Source organism: Thalassophryne amazonica, chromosome 1, assembly GCF_902500255.1.
Source record: "Thalassophryne amazonica chromosome 1, fThaAma1.1, whole genome shotgun sequence".
In the NCBI taxonomy this organism is placed as follows: Eukaryota; Metazoa; Chordata; class Actinopteri; order Batrachoidiformes; family Batrachoididae; genus Thalassophryne; species Thalassophryne amazonica.
In genome coordinates, this window is record NC_047103.1 from 170,420,939 (window position 1) to 170,442,693 (window position 21,755).

Sequence of the window (21,755 nt, forward strand, 5' to 3'; positions counted from 1 at the left end):
GAAAACATTCTGATGGAACAAAGCCCAAATCATTCCGCCATTTCCTCGCAATGAAAAAACTATGAGAGGGGTGGACCAGTGCTCACTCAAAGCCTGCCCACAGGCGAATGGCGCAACCGACAGGCGTGAAAAAAGTCACGCATGCGCACGAAGGTTCAAGCTTGGCTGATGTAAAAACATATGAATCAAATCCATATATTTTTTGCATAAAATAAAAAGGTCGGATACTTTTCTCACAGACCTCGTATTATTATTTATTTGTTCAGAATTTAATGAACTCAACTGAAACTAATTAGTAAGAATTTATATTTACTACATGTCTTTTACTCTGCCAATCAATGCATTAATGGACGTATTTTGGTTGTTTAAGGTGCAGGGTTCAAATCGTGTGAAAAAAGCAGCAGCTTTTAGTTCGTAAATAACGGTGTATATAATACCGAGATAAACTGTGCTTTTGAAATATGATGACAGTGTTTGGGGTTTTAATTTTTTTATTCATTCATTTTTCGTGTGTTCTTTTTGTGTTTGTGATCCTTGAATTTACCCAGGAGCCCCTGCAACATTTAAAGTGAAGCTGGTTTATCAGAGGCCGACAGTGTAATCTGATGTGGCCGCATCCGAATCAATGCTAAATGTTATCGGTTATCTGTAATAAAGATAAATTTTTTTAGCAGTTTATCGGTTTAGCATCATAAAAGATAACTTTTCAGTTATCGGAATAATGGTTATCGAAGCTAACTTTTTGGTTAGTTGTGCCCACCACTGTGCTTACAAAAACAAGTCTGATGATGTTGTAAATAGGAATTTTGAGAAACCCTTTGGCAATGTCATGGGGGAAATCTCAAACTACAGCCTCGTTTTCGAATTTTCCAAATCTGTCAAGGCTTGGTATGTTGAAGAACTAGCTCATTTCTGGTGATCAAATAAACCTATTTCACATCTATAGGATTCAATCAAAGGTATATCTTTCTTTATCATTTCAACTAATAACTTACAAAGTTTGAAAGAAATTGAATGATGCCAAGGTGTTTTTTTACAGCCCTGACTAAATGGACATGCTCAGTCAAAACACGTTGCATGGGAGACATGTGCCATGTCCATGTGGAAGTGTGGAAGTGCAGACTGTGATGGCAGTGGTGAGGACACTCTATCGTGAAAGTTGACTTGATGTTTTTTCCCCTCATTTGTGGTGCCCCCTGGATGGATGGCGCTCTTAGCAATTGTCTATAGTGCCTATTGGTTGGGCTGGCCCAGACACCGGTGTTCAGGGAAGCTGTCCGACTGAAGAAGAGTCCTTACAGGATATGCTATCTCAGAGGACTCCGGAGGCAGTTGCAAGGTACTCCCCAAAGGGCGGCAGGGCGGCAGCCTGTGCTGTGAGGGAGGTAAAGCAGTGGGTCTGGGAGGAGTTCGGAGGTACCATGGAAAAGGACTTTTGGTTGGCACCAAGGTGGTTCTGGCGGACCATGAGGCACCTCATCCAAGCTGTTTACAGTAAGGAGGGGACTCTGTTGACCTTGACTGAGGAGGAATTCGGGCACTGGAAGGAACAGTTTGAGAAACTCCTGCATCAGACTTGAGCACCCTCTATAGTAGGGGCAGAACTGGAAGCTGATGGGGAATCATCATCAATTTCCCTAGTGGAAGTCACTGAGGTAGTCAAACAGCTCTGCAGTGGTAAGGCCCCAGAGTCGATGAGATCCATTCAGATATGCTGAAGGCTCTGGGTGTGGAGGGACTGTCTTGGATGAGACATCTCTTAAACATTGCATTGAGGTCTGGTACAGTGCCTTAGGAGTGGAAAACTGGGGTGGTGGTCCCCATATTTATGTTATGTGTCGACGCGGGTTGAGGAGCGGACCTGCGTCTGACGGAACCCAGCGCCAAAACAACCAGAAAGCGGTTCCAATAACAAAATTTATTTTCCCCCTTCTGTGCAATGCAAAGTGTACAAACGTAAAATGCGTCTGTCTGGCGGAGTGAAGGACGGCACGCTCTCCAGCGCCCAAAAGGATCGAAGCCCGGCGCTTCTGGACCCACGTTCACCGCCAAACACCCCCCAGGTGGACACGACAAACCGACTCTGCGAAGGATAGAAAAGGTGAGGTAAGTCAGCAGCTACAACTAATATCCTTCAAAGGCACACACTATCAGCAACACATTCAGGTCTGAATTTAAGCTTTATGTAAATGAGCAGCTTCTCACAACAGGTGGAGGATCATCAGTCCGCACGCCACGGCCGTGAGAAGCGAGCAGCACAATTCTCATCAATATTCACATATACTGCATAACAAAATACCAAATTACTGTTAACAATTATTCAGACAATCAAATCACCTCTGATGTGTGCTGACAGCATTTTTCCCTCACCCATCCTCCTTCACAGGCACGATGTGTCAAACCCAGGCGCGGTCCTCAGCGTCTCACAAACGAACATCACAAGGTCGAGTTCCCGGCAATTCTGCTTGAATCACACATGGCTTAAATGCAGAACGCCATCTCATTATCTGCTTCAGCTGAAAGTCTTTAAGGTTGCACGTGAGCACCATCCACAGGTGCTGCACATCACGTTGATGAGGGTGAAGGACTCTTCTGCCAGCACCTTCTCCACAGACAATAAATCAGTTTGCATACCACCTGGAGAGCAAAGAAAAGAACACCAAAATGTCCAGCCAAACCCCCCCAACACACAACAGTACCCCCCCTTTAACGGGAAGCCTCCCGGCGACCGAACAGACCAGGTCCAAGAACAGCACTTCCCTCCGGGGTCCTTGTCAGGAAGCAAACAGCATAACGCTCCCAGGGTCCACCGCAGACAGCAGGGCACCGCAGCTGGAAGGCCGGCTGGCATCAAACAAAAACCCCAAAACAGTCCCAAGTACAACCCAACATACAAGAAAAACATAAAACCCCCCCAAAACCTCCCCAGGGGACCGTCCCATCCAACCCCGGGAAGAAAAGAAAAACTCCCAAATGCAAAAACCCAACACAGCCCCACAAACACAATACAAACATAAATGCACCAAGAAAAATAACAAACAACCCCCCAGAACGACTTGCAGAGCCCAACACCCCCCAGAAGGCCTTTACCGCCAGTTCCAGGAGAAATAGCCAAAGCCGGAATCCCACAGAGGTCCCCAGGTACACATGGAGCAACGGCGCCCCCCAGAGGACCGTACCATCAAACCCCAGGAGGCACCCTCCCCACAACCCAGGAACGCCAGACCCGGCCACACTTGGCTAGTCGGCCCCACAAGCCAATTCCCCCCCAGAGGACCGTCCCATCAACCCTGGAGGTGGAACCTGGAAGGAAACAGAAAAAACACAAAATTCCAACCCCCGGAGGACTACATCAAACAACCCCGGGGGCAAATAAAACAACCGATAAACCCTGTTACCTTCCCCAGCACCCCGAAAGACCCCAGATCACTCCCAGAGCCCTCCGTCGGCTCAATTTTGGCAAACGGCAACAAAATATCAAGCCGGGGAAGGGAACAGGAAAAACTAACCCGGCCCCAACCCAAAAGCGCAGCGGAAAACCGGAAATACGTCCGGTGCCCCCACCCGACCATACCCCAGCCTATCGGGAGGGGTGGAACTACCGAAATGGCGAACGGTAACAGATCGGCCCACCACTCCGACAGAGGTATGTTCCCGCTGCACCACACCCCGGCAACACCAATGACGAACGGTACAAAGGCCCACCGAGGCTGGAGTGGAACCGGGCCCTAACCAAACCAAAAAAACGCCCCTGACAACCCCCCCCTAGGTGCAGAGGTCTTCTGAGAATGCTCAGCGTGACCAACCTGCACCACCCCACAACCCACAAGACGAACGGTCTTGGGGCGAGTGAGGTTGGGGTTAGGGAAGCAGGGAAATAAAAAACAACAAAACAAAACGACCCCAGACCCAAACAGAAAATACCTAAGTACAAATAATAAAAACCAATGATCAACTGAGTCCAGCCGGGCTTCGAACCGCCTGTCGTTCACTCCACCAGAACGCCTCTGAATCCCCAAACAATTTATAATCCCTTTCAGAAAAAAACAAAACAGCCCAAATAATATTTTTCTTTTTTTGTGTGTGTGTGTATTATTTTGCCTGTCCCAGAACACCTGGAGATACGTCACCACTATTTTTCTTGACGCTTATATGACGGGGCAATATAGCGACTTCAGCTCGTCCGAGCTGCATGGACTCATCTGCAAGAGGAGCCAGAGGTCCCGTCGGAGGAGTCTCAGTGGGGCGAAGAAGAGGCAGCTCAGACCTGTGTCAGGGAAAGCCCCGAGACGAAAAAACCCGTTCTGATGGCCGCCCTCTCTCGCGTCCACGCTCCTTTATCCGATCAGCTAGACGAATCACCAAAGATATTAGCTCATCTAAATCGTTTGGTTCGTCACGGACTACTAGCTCATCTTTTAATGGATCATTTAAACCATCCACAAACACTCCGCTTAATGCTGCGGCATTCCAACCGGACTGAGCAGAAAAAATTCGGAAATCCACAGAATAATCCGCCGCACTCCGCCTCCCCTGCCTGAGATTCAGCAACCGTTGGGCAACGGTATGAGCAAAAACCAGAGAACATTGCATCAAAAATGGAGCACAGGCTTCAACGTTTCCCGCATAAGGCTCCGGACGACAAATAATCAGTTCGGAAGCCGAATCTCTGGGTGACGGAATTATCTGCACCGGTATCGATGGTGCCACAGCTGGAGCAGCAGGAAGTGGAACGGCTTGCGCTGTAAGCTCCATAACGCGGGCATCTGTTTGTTTAATTTGGTTTGCGAGATGCTGTAATTGCTCCCATATTTTCTCCAAGTGTTCTTGAACTCTTTCGGCAAATGGAACCGCTTCTGCCGCTGGGTCCATTTTAGAATGGCCGGGAACTACTGTTATGTGTCGACGCGGGTTGAGGAGCGGACCTGCGTCTGACGGAACCCAGCGCCAAAACAACCAGAAAGCGGTTCCAATAACAAAATTTATTTTCCCCCTTCTGTGCAATACAAAGTGTACAAACGTAAAATGCGTCTGTCTGGCGGAGTGAAGGACGGCACGCTCTCCAGCGCCCAAAAGGATCGAAGCCCGGCGCTTCTGGACCCACGTTCACCGCCAAACACCCCCCAGGTGGACACGACAAACCGACTCTGCGAAGGATAGAAAAGGTGAGGTAAGTCAGCAGCTACAACTAATATCCTTCAAAGGCACACACTATCAGCAACACATTCAGGTCTGAATTTAAGCTTTATGTAAATGAGCAGCTTCTCACAACAGGTGGAGGATCATCAGTCCGCACGCCACGGCCGTGAGAAGCGAGCAGCACAATTCTCATCAATATTCACATATACTGCATAACAAAATACCAAATTACTGTTAACAATTATTCAGACAGTCAAATCACCTCTGATGTGTGCTAACAGCATGTGTCCCTCACCCGTCCTCCTTCACAGGCACGATGTGTCAAACCCAGGCGCGGTCCTCAGCGTCTCACAAACGAACATCACAAGGTCGAGTTCCCGGCAATTCTGCTTGAATCACACATGGCTTAAATGCAGAACGCCATCTCATTATCTGCTTCAGCTGAAAGTCTTTAAGGTTGCACGTGAGCACCATCCACAGGTGCTGCACATCACGTTGATGAGGGTGAAGGACTCTTCTGCCAGCACCTTCACCAGAGAGTGTGTGCCAATTACAGGGGCATCACACTACTCAGCTTCCCTGGTAAAGTCTATTCCAGGGTGCTGGAAAGGAGGGTTCAGCCGATAGTCGAACCCCGGATTGAAGAGGAATTATGTGGGTTCTGTCCTGGCTGTGAAACAACCGGCTAGCTCTTCACCCTCACAGGGATCCTGGAGGGGGCCTGGGAGTATGCTCATAAATGGTAAATGGTAAATGGACTGCATTTATATAGCCCATTCCATCTGCATCAGATGCTCAAAGCACTTTACAAATAATGCCTCACATTCACCCGGATGTGAGGGTGCTGCCATACAAGGTACTCACTACACACTGGAGCAACTAGGGGATTAAAGACCTTGCCCAGGGGCCCTTAGTGATTTTCCAGTCAGGCTGGGATTTGAACTGAGGATCCTCTGGTCTCAAACCCACCGCTTAACCATTGGGCAATCACCTCCCCCAAAGCCCATCCAGTCTACATGTGTTTTGTGGACTTGGAGAGGGCGTATGATCGGGTACCCTGGGAGATACTGTGGGAGTATGGCGTGAGGGGGTCCCTTCTCAGGGCCATCCAATCTCTGGACTTACAAAGCGAGAGCTGTGTTCGGGTGCTCGGCAGTAAGTCAGACTCGTTTCCGGTGGGGGTTGGGCTCTACCAGGGCCGCGCCTTGTCACCAATCCTGTTTGTGATATTCATGGGCAGGATATCGAGGTGTAGTCGAGGTGAGGAGGGTTTCTGGTTTGGTGGACTCAGGGTCTCATCACTCCTTTTTTGTAGATGATGCGGTCCTGTTGGCGTCATCAGCCTGTGACCTTCAACGCTCACTGGATCGGTTTGCAGCCGAGTGTGAAGCGGCTGGGATGAGGATCAGCACCTCTGAATCTGAGGCCATGGTTCTCAGCAGGAAACCAATGGATTGCCTACTCTGGGAATGTGGTCTTTCCTCAAGTGAAGGAGTTCAAGTACCTTGGGGTCTTGTTCATGAGTGAGGGGACAAGTGAGGGGACAGTGGACCTTAGGAGGGTGGCTGGTGTCTCCCTTAGAAATAAGGTGAGAAGTTTGGTCATCCGTGGGGAGCTCAGAGTAGAGTCACTGCTCCTTCATGTTGAAAGGAGCTAGCTGAGGTGGTTCAGGCATCTGGTAAGGATGCATCCTGGGCGCCTCCCTAGGGAAGTGTTTCAGGCACGTCCATCTGGGAGGAGACCCCGGGGAAGACCCAGGACTAGGTGGAGAGATTATATCTCTACACTGGCCTGGGAACGCCTCGTGATCCCCCAGTCGGAGGTGGTCAATGTGGCACGAGAAAGGGAACTCTGGGGTCCTCTGCTGGAGCTGTTGCCCCTGCGACTTGGTCCCGGATAAGCAGTCAAAGATGAGTGATGAGAGTGAGTGAGTTAATTAATGATCAGTTAGAGGGGGTCGTCAATTCAAATCCAGTTCATGCTGCACTTGCAAGCAGAATTTTAATACATTTCAATGAATTTGAAACCACTGAATTTAAATTTGAAATCCACTAGGTTTAAGTAGCTGTCAAGAATGTCTGCATTTAAGTAATGTCTTTGGGGAATTTTCTAAAACCTTTTTGCAGACACGTTAGAGATTATTATCTAATAATTTATGGGTAAATTGGTAATGGAAATTGACACTGCAGTGTCACAAATACAACCCTTTAACTGTCGCTTTTATGATCTTTTTGTGCTGTTTTTTCCTGTATCATGACTCCAGGATGGAACAGACGCCAAAATCGTATTGAGTTTCCTTTGTTCTGAAAAGGTGTCGCTGCCCCGTCAGAGACAAAGTGCTTTTGTTTGAAATACGGGGAGTGTTTCTTAAACTTCATCACCCCCCTACTCACAGAAGTCCACGCCCCTTCCAGCACAGATTTGATAGATAACGCCAGAAGCAACAACACTGGCCGCCCATTGTTCTTGCACCATCAAGAATGTAGCGATAGCCATCTCGCCTCAATTTCAGATATGTCGTGTTCGAGGAGCATTATTGGAAACAGATGTCTCATGTACAGGAGAGGGTTCATCAGGGCCAACATCCACATTCACCTCGTATCTCTGAGACGGTTTAGTCTCAGCCTTCACCAACATTACAACAAAGTGACTTTTTTAAACATCACTTTGAACTTTATTTTTATTCAGTCATCACATTCATGGTGAGCTGTTTAGCAGCCGTGGCTATTTAATACAGAAGTGGCCTGCATCAGCAAGTAATTCTTAAACCTTCCAATCTAATTTTTGGCTGAGTTTGAAAGCAAATAAAGTGAAAAAATATATATAAATAAAATAATTTTTTCATTGCAGTACTTTTAAGATAAGAAAACCTTATGCACTCACAGGAAGTTTACATTTCAGGCAGTTTTTCAGAGATGTTCTGCAAGAACAGAAACAATAGCTTATTTAATATGAATTATGTCCCAGACATGAACGAGTGAAGGTCTTCGGCATCTCATTTTACTTTGTTTATGCCATTTCACATACAAGAAATACAAAAATATAAAGAATAAAAATTTTCTAAAATTATTTTCCTCAAACTGAAAACAAATCTCTAAAACTTGATAAAACCTGTAAATAATAATCAGTTTTATTGCCAGTTTTCTTCAGACCAATCGGGATGGAAACATGAACATTTCCAAGTCACTGAATATGTCTTGGACTTTATTTACATCAATTATGAAGAAATACAAAAGTTTCTTTCACCAAAACATCAAATCTAGGCTTTCATCTCAAATGTACTTTCTGGCAAATTGTAGCTGAACTTTCAGGTCTTCTTTTTAAGAAAATCCTCCTCCACACCACTTCATCAGGAAGCTGGATTTTATATTTTCAATTAATTTATATCAGCTTGTAGAGATTTGCTTTCAGTTTGAGTTTAAGGAAGATAACTTTTCAATGTATTTATCTAAAGTTATGTAACTGGTGTGTCAATCAGAAAAATTAACAGGTTATTTAATCAACAGCTGCCTGCTCATTTAAAAATCACTGGAGACACACACACACACACGCACACACACACACACACACACACATATATATAAGGCAGCCCGAATTAAAGGAGAAATGCTGCTTTTAACAACCTGGGCCTCATTTCTGGCATAAAATACAGTCGTTTATTCACCGATATAACTTTGGTGTCATTGTTAGTCCATGGTTCAAATGACATGTTCAGTTCAAATCTGAGGGAATCATTTTTCTTCTTTTACTAAGGTGGATTAGAACTTTTTGTGGTACACTGCACTAACTACTGGACAGGAGGAACCTAGCAGTCATTATGACACTGATTTCAAAATGCAGCTCTTTCAACCAGATGTGTGGTGACATGACATGTCAATCATCTGTGTCCAATCAGATTTCAGGGGAGTCCAGTGCAACTCTGGCCTCCACTGTAGCTCCACCCATGCCAGCAAGTGTTCAACATTTGACATTTCCTGTTTCACTGTGGACTCAAAATTTGGCAGTTCCTGTTTCAGTGTGAACTTGCCACTGAGTTCCCATGAGATTCCATGAGATCTCATCTGTCAATCCAGGAAGTGTCAGTCCAGGAAGTGTTTGACATTTGAAATTTCCTGTTTCACTGTGGACTCAAAATTTGGCACTTCCTGTTTGGGACTCCATGTACCATGAGCGAGCTTCGTGCCGCTGCGTGTCACTTCCCTCGTATTATGTCCGCCAAGGACGTAATAAAATCATCTGCGTTTATTTATTTATTGTCTTTCTTTTTGCAAGATTACATCAAAACTACTTCATGGATTTTGACGAAAGTTTCACCACAGGTAGATATTACGCCAAGAAAGACTCCATTAGATGTTGGAGGTGATCCAGAACTGGATTCTGGGTCAAGTTTCACTTTATATAGGCTTTGAAAGATTACTCATAGCAGGATTACGTCAAAACAACTTCACAGATTCTCACCACTTTTGCACCACAGATACGTATTAGGCCATTGTTTTGTGTTGTCTTGTTCTTATGTGACCCTGAAGACTCCACAGCAGAGATGTCAGCCTATTTTCCCAGCATGCTTTGTGTACAGATGTTTTTTTGTGACTTTGTGAGGTGTTTGATATTCTCTGGACCAGTGGGTGGTTTATTCATTGTCCTATCAGAGTCCATTAGAAGGCTGGTGCCACAGTGTGTTTGGCTAATGCCACCTTTAGCTGTGGATGGGCGCTCACATATTTTGGATTTTGACCTTGATGCTGCACATTGTGTCGATACAGTCAATTTGTCATTATTTTTCCCACATGTGCTAGAAACAGAGATGACATCATGTACTAATACTTTTTGGCTTGGCTGAGCAAAACTAAGCCTACATTGGAGTGAGCTTATAAAAAAAGTTCATAACTGTTTTTACACAGTCAAACACGCAGCTGTTGCAGCATGTGATACCTGAAATAAATATAAAAATACAAGCACACAAGCAATAAATTAAAGGTCTGTGTACACAGGGCTACTTGTTAATGTTTGGAAGCACCAAATGAATACACAGACCTGGCTGAAGCCCTAAAAAGGTTCCAAAAACAAAAATGGTAGTGCAGTCACTTCATGTAAAAGTTAGAATCAGCACTGTGACCTGTGAGATAAATGTGACCCCAAAGAGTCTGCTGGCTCGGTTTGAGGCCATCCACAGCTTCACACCTTCTCTGGGAAAAAGAACAGCCCCTCTGTGCACTGCACGTCTGGTTTGAGTTACAGATAAGAGGCCGTAGGGTTTAGCGCCGCTCAGTCAAGTTCAGTTACACAAACATGTGCAGCCTGTGGCACTGACCTCCAGTCCAACAGCCCAGCGGTCACCGCTTACTTATCACATGGCAGCAAAACAGTCAGTGTGAGAAAAACTGTTTTAATCTGGAAATTACAATTCTCTGATTTAATAATCAGGGTTTTTATCCTCCTTACAATGAAGTGATTAGTCGCCTCTGCTTAATTTTCTTCTGGTTGTGTTTTAGAAATGCTACTTGTTGTTTGTTGTCTTCTTCTTCTGCATGAGTTTGACCAGTCAGCAATCAGTTCTGCCCAGTGGCATTTCAGGTCAAATCACCTTTTGAGACATGCACAGAGGAGTCAGACTCCCTAACGTGGGGCAGGTTCCTGGGTTGGAAACAGGCCTTTTGTCTATTAAGACCTTTCTTTACCTGCCTTCCCAGAAGATGCTTTTGTGCTTTCATGAGTGTGTTCTTTGTTCCTGATGTGTTTTTATGTGTCTTTATCTCTGCATCTGCAGCCCTAAACCACCACCTCCCGATGGCGCCAAGTCTAACCCGTCCAAACGTCACCGAGACCGTCTGAATGGTGAGCTGGACAAACTGACCAGCCTGCTGCCCTTCACAGAGGAGGTCCGGTCTCGGCTGGACAAGCTGTCCGTCCTTCGCCTCAGCGTCGGTTACCTGAAAGTCAAGAGCTTCTTCAATGGTGAGACTGTTTGGACAGTTTGTCATTCGTCTGCTGGTGGAATCAGATCATTTCTTGCAGTGGTTGAAGGGTAAATGTCTCGACTGCCATCAAATCCAAAAACTCTCAGAATTATACATGAATTTACATTTGCCTCTCAGAAGGTCAGAGGTCAAAGCCCCAAATAGTGTGTGTTATAATTTTTTTCCAGTGGTTAGATGCAGGCGGGCTGCAGAAGGGCATTCTTATTTTTGGTCAGGACAGACAGGAGGTGCTGGTCACCAGCTCACAGTCTATATTGGTGCAGCCTTGAGTTTTACCGTATATGTGGAGGCAGCCTCCTCTGCTACAGGAGGTGTGAAGCGGAATGGAGCAAGGCGAGCATTTCACACACACTGTGTGTGTGTGTGTGTGTGTGTGTGTGTGTGTGTGTGTGTGTGTGTGTGTGTGTGTGTGTGTGAGAGAGAGAGAGAGAGACAGACCATTACTGCACACCTTTTGCATGCCTCGTCTGGGTCTGTATGTTCAGTACATGTGCTTGAAGTATGTGGAATTGTGCTCAGTTATTTTGTTGAGTGATATATTCCCCCTCTTTTCTCAGGGTCACCACACCAGATATGGTATGTGTCTCTGTGTTGATTTAGCACAGGGTGTTATCTAGAATGTGAGGTAGGGGTTTGGTATGACTCGGCTGAGTTCGGTCTGAAACATGCCTCAGATGTAGGCAAGGAGGCCTGTTAAGGGGGGCTGTGACAGCCCATTGCAGAAATTTACCTGTGAACCTCTGGTTTAGGCCCCTGAAAAGACAGGCAGGTGATCTTCTGGATAGCATGTAGATGGATTATTTCACCACTAAGGGAGACGTTGGTATTTTTAACATTTCGATCAGTTTTTCACAAATTAATTTGCTCTGGTCACTCGTACATATCCCCTGACAGATAAACAACAGCTGCACTGAAATATACACTCATACAAGATGATGATCATATTGTTAGGTTGAAATTCCCACGTTTTCCCAGGGAATTGGGGAGTGAACTCAGAAGACTCAAAAACTGATAGGAAACGGACTTCAGTTTTAGATGTTGTATCGAGTGGATGCCTCCACTAAACAGATTATCGCTCTTTCAGTTTGCATACTGACCCCACACACAGCGCTCTCTCTGCCTTTGTTCCTGCTCTCCAGCACCGCCCCCAGATGGGCGGGCCTTTGCCCTCAATGTGTATCAGTAAAGATACGTGATTGTTTAAAAGATGTTGCATTTTTACCTTTGTATGTGGTGACTGCTTGCGTTGTATTAAACGGTGTGCATAAAAGTAAAACTGTGTTTTGTCCGTGTAGCATGGTGAGTAGAAGAACAGTATGCATCATGGAATTCCAAAGGAAATATGAAGTTAATATTATTATTATCATTATTTGTATAATGAGATATGAAATTATTATTATTATATGACGTAGCAAATTGGCCATGAGATACACTGCCCCAGCAATATCACAGGCAATAATGTTCTTAATCCCAGTGTAAAATTGCAGAATTCTTGGGCCTTGCCTGAGGTGTGTGCTTGCTGAGTTCCCCTCTGGTTACTGTATAAAATGCTTATGACAAGTCTAGCAGTGAGAAAAGATCATTTATCATGCTTCTGTGTCTGAGTATAAGATGTCGCATTCTAGTTCTTGGTCTGTAATGGTGATATTTTTACAGCGTAGCCCTGCAGTGTAGATCATCACAGCACAGGTGGACGAGTGAGGAGGTGATCTATTGCTAGCTGTGAATCATAGAGTCATAAAGCTGCTTCATCATTTATTAGCTTCGAGAATGAGGTATTTTTCACTGAACTCAAAGGGAGCTTTTGTTCAGAAATCTGCACAGCCAGCTTGTAATCAGTGACTCACAGGCACCAACACGGAACGCCATCAGCACTGTTTGTGCAGTAATCTATTAAAAACATACCCATAATCTCTTTGTGTGGCTGTGAAAGTGCCATGTTCTAAAATTTCATATTTTTAATCATCCTGCTGCTCAGCTGATCACAGCCAGAGAAGTTGTCAGGAGTCTGGTTACCAACTGATCAGAATGGTTTGCTGTCACTTTGTGATTATTGTGGGAAACACTGTGATTGCGATATAGTAAATATGTGGCCTCGCAATGCTCTAGTCAGGTTCAAAAGTATTTGGACAGCAATTTGACGTCTGTACACCACCACGACAGAGCTGAAATGGAACAATCAAGATTAAAATTCAGAAACTTTTTTGTTCTGTAGTTGTATAAAAAGAGTAGAAAGAAGCCAGCACACTGTGCATGTGATGTCATGTTTCGGTTGCATGATTAACGACAGGTATGTCTGTCATAAAAACAAAAAAAACAGGTTCCAGGTGAGAACCGTGAAGGTAGTTCCAGGAGGTTCTGATTTGACATCAGCTTGTTTGTCTGTCGGTGGACAGGATGCTTTTCAAACTTTAAGGTTCAAGTGGTGAGAGATTTTATAGATAATCTGGATCTGAAGCTCTTGTGAAACTCCACATTATCTTATTTTGCTGTTGAGCTTTGAGGTTTATGAGTAAACGTCTCACGGACAAAGATGGAACTTTTTGGGTGCAGATCCTCAGTGCCCCCTCCTCCTTTTCACTTTTGTCTTGGCCGCTGATCTGTCACTCTGAGTCCCACCCATTTCCTGTGGCGGCCCCTGCAGCACCCCGGGGCCCCTTTTCCTTCAACTGTTCAGCCTTTTCCTCCTCTTAAGTCTGAACCACCATCAACCCCTCCCAAACAAAGGCTGCTGAACTCCAGCAGTGATCACGTGACACACACACACACACACACACACACACACACACACACACACACACACACACACACACACACACACACACACACACACACACACACACACACACACACACACACACACACACAGGAAATCACTCTGATGACTTTGAGTTTCAGATGCATCAATGAGTTTTTAAAAAACTCCAAAAGGGCATCTAGTGTTGCTCAGGCTGGGCGATGTGACCTAAAATTAATATCAGAGGATTATTTTTTCAGGTTTTGTGAGGAGTAAGGCCCTTAATAATCTGATTTATTTCTGTTACATATGTCACAGAGCTCCAAAACAAGCTGTGTCAGGTCTAAATGATGTTTACAGTGAAATGATTGAAAACACTCAAATTTGTGGGGGTTTGGGGATTTTTAGCATTAAACCCATGAAAACGTAAAAGGTGGATAAAAGCTAGCTTTGCACCCTGGGACCTCTTTAATAATGATCTTATTTAAGGGAACCTTTAATCTGGACTGTTTGCATGTTCAAATCTGTTCTTTGAAAGTTAAAATGTGGATGAAATCTTCACAAATCAAAACATTTTTGACACTGTTGTAAATGTTTAACAAATACACGACTGTGTCTAATGATCTTTCAAGGTTAAACAAAAGCACACAGCACAAAAGTCCACCTGTGCACACAACAGAATCACACTTTAACCAATAACATGATGGCTGAGTTATGTGTTCATGTAAAAATGGAAAATAGCCAGTCATATCTACAAGAAAAGTATTTAACAGATGTTTTGATTCGTGGAGCCCAGAAGAACCAGAACCAGAACAGACGATCCACAGCCTCTGTGTTACAGTGCTGTGCAGAGCTGCAATGAAATGATTATTGATTTCCAGTTGAATGGATATTTGGTGTATTTAAAAAAAAATTGTATTCTGCATTATTTTTGTTGTGCCGAGGTGATGATGCAGTATTTTTGCAGGCAGTAAAATTTAAACTAATGTCGTAGAATTTTTTTTGACTGCAGATGATGCAACACATTCAAGAAAGGTTTGATTATAAAATCAATAATTTCACATTTGAAAATGTCTCAGAAACTGAGTTGAATGTGAGTTTTCTTAGTGTTGTTGTTGTTCATCTTGATTGAGTTGCTGTGCCAGTCTTTGTTTTTCTGCTTTTAAATTGTGCTCTGTTTGCTTTGCTCTGTGAGACACTCGCGTCCAACAACGCTTCAGAAATCACGCACTTTTTATCTGCGGAGTTTCGGGAAACGACTCGTTCACACAGATTCTCAACTCCACAAACAGACTGTGGCCTTTGTGAATGCTTCTTTGTCATGGTGGCAGACAAACTCATCAGACTCAGCCTGTCTAAAACTTCCCAGCATGCCCCTCTGAACAGCAGTGACGATGACCCACCAATGTAAAGGCTCATGGGAAAGCCAGCACGGCACAGCAGTGCATAACTTAGAAAAGATTGTTCTGTTTTCATCCGTGTCCTCGTCTTTCCCCGGGGCTCAGACCCAGGATGCGTCCAACAGCCTGATGAGAAACGCCCGAGGGTTCGATCCCATCGCCGCCGCTCACAACAGCTGCATTGTTCAGCACTCTGAATATTTTGTGAACCAGACCTCCCTCGTCTCCAGACTCTGTGCTTTTGTACTCAGCGTTGGTCCTCCATATGTGTGTGTGTCTGTGTGCATGCTTTTGTGGGGTGCGCATACATGCTAGTACACAGTATAACTTAAACATCTTTAATCCAGTTTGATATTAATGTAATCGACTGCAGTCGTTTGTTTTCTTTTGTTTATTTTTGCACAAACTCTTAATTAACTCTCTGGAAATGGCTTTGGTTGATCGGAGCCCTCATTGAAAAATACAGACACAAACTAACCTGTCTTCAGGCCCCACCCACCGACCCTGTCGCTGGCATGATTAAATTTGTGACGTGGCCAATCGAGCCTGGCTGCTCTGTGAGAAACTCAGGAACGTGCAGAGAAATCTGCCCCCTTCAGGAGAGGATGAGTATCACAGTTGTCACAGTGTAACGTGAAAATCAAAGTGGATCTATAATGTTTATAAGAAGTACTGTGTGTTTATTGGTGTTTTCTAGATTGTGCTGAATGATCTAAATGTCTCTGTGCTGATGAAGTTTCTTGAAATTCGTAGCACTGGAACATTTTGGTCTGGTTGGGTTTTGGGAGTCTTCACTGGGCTGTGCATGAGGCCCCAGCAGAGGAGTTTTTGTGGCCGTGCACAGCTGTAATTTGTGGTCTTATAATAGCTCAGCTGAACTTCCCTCCTCAGCCGGGCCTCAGGAAACATACACACATACATGCACATATACGTAGGCATGCTTGCCTTTTCTTTCTTTCACTCTTTTCTTGCACTATTCCATAGAATGTGGCAGCGACTAGGACACAGGAGCATAGCCCGGAGGTCATAACGGGCTCCGTTCAGCTGGTTTGATCTGTTTTTCGTGAAATGATGATCTACTTCTTTTGGGTTGTTAGCAGAAATTATAAACTAGCAATAAAGATCGAAGTTTTCACTAATGCAGCATGTTTGTCACCTGTCTGTGTTTGGTGGTATGAGGCTGAAGAACGTGGTAATTATCTCCTGGATCATCAGCAAAGTTTAGATAGATCCTTCTGGTATTTATGCTATTTCCTAAAGCATATTTTTGCAGACTGGGCGGTGGTTTTCATGACAGGTGGTTTTGGTGCAAGTATTAACAACTATAACCAGCTTATGGAATGAACAAATGAATGAATGAATGCCTTCATTGTCATTGTAAGCTTAGCTTGAAACAAAATTCTGAGTGCAGCTCATTACGGTGCAAATACAGTCACTAAAATAAGGTAGTACAAATACACAAGTGTGAAGTTAAAACATGAATAAATATTATAAATAAATATTGCACATGATAAAATATAGTTTAGGACAAGAAGCATTGCTTCAGTAACCATGGAGCAGTAGTGGAGCTAAGTTCGCTAAGCTACCAATGCCTGCTGTTAGTGCTAGCAGTGCTAGCATTGCTAGCATACACTTGAAATAACATGAAAATATCACTCAACGGAAATAGTGGAGTGCAACTGGACAATTCACAGCACCAAAAGCCATACTTTTTACAGATATTTGTAATAGATAGCTAGATAGATGGCTTTATTAATCCTGGAATTTCAGTTGTCATAGTAGCCAGGGACCTCAAAAAGATTAAAAAATAAATAAATAAATAAAACAAACAATAAGAGAAACTGAGGTAGAAACACACAGCAGTGCAGTGGATCCAGTGTCACAGTTTAAGAGTGCGTTAATTAAGGAGCACGATGTTATAAGGCATGAATTGGTACGTATTGTTAACATGGTATGTTACGCGGAGTGCAACAGATAAATAGTAAATAGAGGCTTTTAGTCTAGTTCAGAGACCACAGGTCTAACAGAGGCAGATATATTAAAGAGTCAGATGGCACCGGACAGGAGCGACCTCCTGTACTGTTTCCTTAGGCAGCCTGGTTGTATGAGTTGCTGAAGCTGCTCTTATGATTGCCCAGTGTCTTATGGGGCGGGGGGTAGGAGGTATTGTCCTTAATTGGCAGCAGTTTAGCCAGCATTCTGTCCTCAACCATCTCCTCCAGGCAAGCTTGGAGCCAGCAACAGAAAGGACAAACACGGTCAGTCTGCAACAGCTAGCAGCCACTGCTAGCAGGGCCCTGGACATAGCTTGGGTCACAAACTACCTGCCACTCTTAGCAACTCTGCCCATAATTATTCATAATTTTATTGCTTAAAATATGTTAAACTGATGACTTATAAAATAAAAAAGAATAAATAAAAATAACAATCATAGTACAGTTGTCATGGAGACAGAAACCAGCTAGAGAACCAAACCGTTTTTCTTAACATAAACATTTTAACATGGGAGTCTATGGGATGTAACTCTGTCAATTTGGAATCAGCCTCAAGTGGCCGTTGAAGGAGCAGCAATGTTTTTCCCTTCAGTGTTTCCCTCCAGTGACGGCTGGAGGTTGGGGCTTGTATGTTTGTTAGTCAAACTTACAGGACGTTTTGCTGCTTTTTCCTAATGATTGATTGACAGATTGATGAGGCGTCGACAAACAGTTGTTGGAGCTCAGCCTGGTGGTTGTTACCGTCTGTTCACAAGGTTTGGGTGAAATTTATGCAGCAACTGATTAAAGAAAAAAGGAATATCATCAGTGCAAAGTAAATTCTGTACCACAAGGGATGTGAAAGAAAACTAACTGCTGTCAAACACTGTAAATGTCTTTCTTCTTTTATTCTCACTGATGTGCATCCAAATTAATCTAAAAGTAAAGCTTTGAGCCACGTATATAAACATTGCAAAAACAATTAACAAACACTGCAAGTGAGTGTGACTGATTGCGTCAGTGCACCCAGTGCAGCTCATCTGATTGATTATAACAAGATGTCATAAACATACTTTTACAGCTGCTCATAAGAAGGAATGAACATGCAACTGTTTTACCAAGCTATTACAATATAAACATTACAAATAATTACCTTTTAGGCTGTTCCAAATATGTTCACCACCTCATGCAGTGCAGGAAAAAGAGAGAACGAAAAGCTCCAGAGGAAACGGTCCTCTGTGATTCCTGATCGGTTAGAGGTGTTTTCAGTATCCAAACTCTGACAGAAAATGATCAGTCCGCTGCAAAATAATTATTTTATATACAGCGTCTGGCGCACAAAGCAGGTGGGATTGTCACGATGAAATGCGCAAGAGAGCGGAGCCAAAATAGTCTGTCCAAAATAGCCTGTCCTGTCCTCGTAGCCGCCAGGTGCTTGGATAATGGACTTCTAACAGCCTCATCCTCACCACTAACATGCCTCTAACATCCTCGTTTGTCCTCATAGTACCTCGTACACAAACTATCACACGCTGTTTTTATTAAATTTTGAACTTCTTAAAATTTGCGCCACGCTCAGCGATGAACCTTGTTAGCCGAATATTCTGCCTCTAAGAGCCTTTCAGAGCCACTATTCTCCCACGATTGTTGAATAACTGGACTCGTACCCCCCCCCAAAAAAAAACATGTTACATGGCTCATTATTCATTGTTCATTATTTGGTGGGGCCAAGGCTTAAGTCCTTTCGGCTGCTCCCTTGTTTTCGGGGTCGCCACAGCAGATCCATTGTGGATTTGCACATTGAATTGACGTTTTACACCGGATGCCCTTCGTAACACATCTCCACATTACATGGACAAACCAGCAGGGGTGGGGTTTGAACCAGGAACCGTCCTCACTGAAATCAAGCGCACTAACCACTTGTTCACCACCCCTACTTAGTGTGCCTTAATTGAGAGAGTGGCGAAATGATGAGTCGGGGAAAAACGATCACGTAACTCCTGGTGCTATCTTGGGTTCAAAATAGCGTTGGCTGTTAATGTGTCTGCATGTAAGCTATTTTATTTATTTATTTGGTGAAAATGACGGGTTGTTGTGCGTTTGGAGGCACAAATAGACGCAACAAGGGCTTCAAGACGTACAGATTCCCTTCAGATCCAAACAGAAGAAACATTTGGGAAAATAAAGTCAGCGTGTGGGATGGAAGCGACTTCATCATCAAAGCTTTGAGAGGTCAATTTATTGTTCAGTCCCATGTTCAGTAAAACTCACCTAAACCATCATCATATAAACCAGATATTCACAGTCACCAGACAATAAAGTCCCAAAATTTTTGTATTGTTTTCCATGTAATAAACACTGTATATAACGGATTTTGTATAACAGATTTTCACTCACATCGGATAAAATATCCCATCCGATTGCACTGTATTTAGATTAAAAACCTCAAACAGTCTGGATGTGCACAGTAACAGAGGTACAAATTAAAGTTCAGCTCTGACACTTGCTGATTTGAGTAAAGTGGGACCAGAGTCATTTCCGTGATTAAAAGACTGACCGTTTATTTTTTTTCACACCGTGTTCAGACTCTGACCTGAAGCCTGACGTGCACCTGGTAAATCAAACACAAAAGGCTGTGATTTGACACTTTTCTTCTATAACTCCTTCGTCTGCCATCATATTATCATAGTTTTTACAGTGTGCACGCTGATTAAAAAATTGATCAGAAAAGTCCACACATTTACAGCACAAAGTCGATAAAAGAGGAAACTGTACAGCTTACCTTTGATTTGGAGGTGATGATTGTAGAAAGAAAAGCTTGTTTAGGGTGAGATTAGTCCAGAATAAAGTATAATCCAGCAACGGAGAACTTTAAAACTGTCACGCTCGTCATTGCAGCTGCAGCTGCATAAATCAGGCTTTAAATTAATTAAATAAATCAGCATAAATTGTAAATTTATGTAAATGTGATAGCTTAACTATTTTTATATTTATTTTGATAGCACCTGTACCTGGATGTGTTGCTGTATGTGGGTAAATGATTTAAAAAATGTTGAAAACATTAAAGGTCTGTTCAGTAGTTCAGTGCAGTTGGAACCAAAATGGCGCCATGTTCTGAGTTGACGCAACTCTCTCAATTAAGGCACACTACCCCTGCTGCAGCCAAATTAATCTAACATCTATCAAATATGTGGCAGAGTAAATGGCTGTTATACATCATTTGAGAAAATCACAGTAATAAAAACTTAACGTTGGGCAGCAGCTCTTATAACAAGCTAAATGTTATTCTACAGACAGAATTAAAATAAAAAAATCATCATTGGAGTGTGTACCTCTGCCAAAGACCAATAGTCACCAGTTTGTTCTGTCCTCAACTTTGTTTAGGGTCCACAGGAGGAAATCAATAACATTAACAATATCAAACAGTCCTAGAGCTTCATCTACCTCAAAAACTAGGAAGACGCCCGGTGTCGCAGACTGAATGGTCCCCCCTAAAACTCAGTCCGCCCTGCTTTCACTGCACATGCGTCGTCAGCCGCGGTTCACTGATTATCACCTCATTTCTGCTTCAAACTGCCTCCAGTCACAGGGGTTGAAATACATTTTTTAACCTCCTTGCACTGGTGCTAGTAACAAAAAAATTACTTGCACCAAAAAAGTTACTTGCACAACCAAAAGTCACTTTCACACCTGGCCCACTTCCAGTTGCTTCCTGTTGCGTCATGATGACGCAGGAATATCTGCGTCAGGTGCACGCAGCAGGGGGCAGAGAGGAGGTGAGAACGCAGCCTGCATGTTCTCTGCACAGAGAAGTCAGAGTGCACAGTTTGGCTGCAGACAGACTGTGCACTCTTACTTCTCTTCTAGTTTATATTTGTTCTTGTGCAGAGCTGCAGGTCTGCGCTCTGAGTTCTGTTATAGTTTGTCTTTCCTCCTTTGACCGCGAGATGCGTGCATGTGAACGAAGTGTTCGTGAGTAAATGTGGAGATGTCTGGAGTTATACTTCATGTGGACATGTCCTGTCTCTGGCAATCAGTCTGTGAGCAGGACTTAGGTCCTTTTTTTAACATTGTGATGAGAGAGTTTGAGCGGAGAACAAGGAGCTAACAGCCTGTAGCCAGACAGTTTTCTTTTTTCTTTCAATTGTTCACATGTGCGCGCGTGAACGAACAGTCCGCGAGTGGACTGGAGATGTCCGGACTTTTTACTGGATGAAGACATGTCCTGTCTCTGGCAATCAGTCCGTGAGCAGGACTTATGGATTTTATTCAAACACTTTTGTGAGAGTCTTCTCACAAAAGTGTTTGCTCCTGCTGCTTTGTGAAAAGGAGCAAGATCAAGGAGGAGGAGCTGCTGCAATCAGCATTTTTTTCTGTGCTCTTTTTTGAGCGTATAGTTTTACTGCATTTTGTACACGGTATAAAAACAATCCTGCGTGATTTATACTGCGGGAACAATGGAACACAGCAGTAATCATAAATTGGCCTCGGGTAACGTTGTTTTGTGAGTGTGTGGCTTCCAGTCATG

General features: G+C 43.8%; 1 protein-coding gene across 2 annotated transcripts in view; it reads left to right on the forward strand.

Annotated features, from left to right (window-relative positions):
• The window catches only part of ahr2 (aryl hydrocarbon receptor 2), a 187,249-nt gene that overhangs the window by 29,316 nt on the left and 136,178 nt on the right, over positions 1 to 21,755 (forward strand). For both annotated transcript variants that reach the window (XM_034179128.1, XM_034179132.1), the window contains exon 2: positions 10,907 to 11,094. In XM_034179128.1, the coding sequence (XP_034035019.1) occupies positions 10,907 to 11,094 (188 nt within the window). The remainder of the gene's footprint in view (positions 1 to 10,906; positions 11,095 to 21,755) is intronic.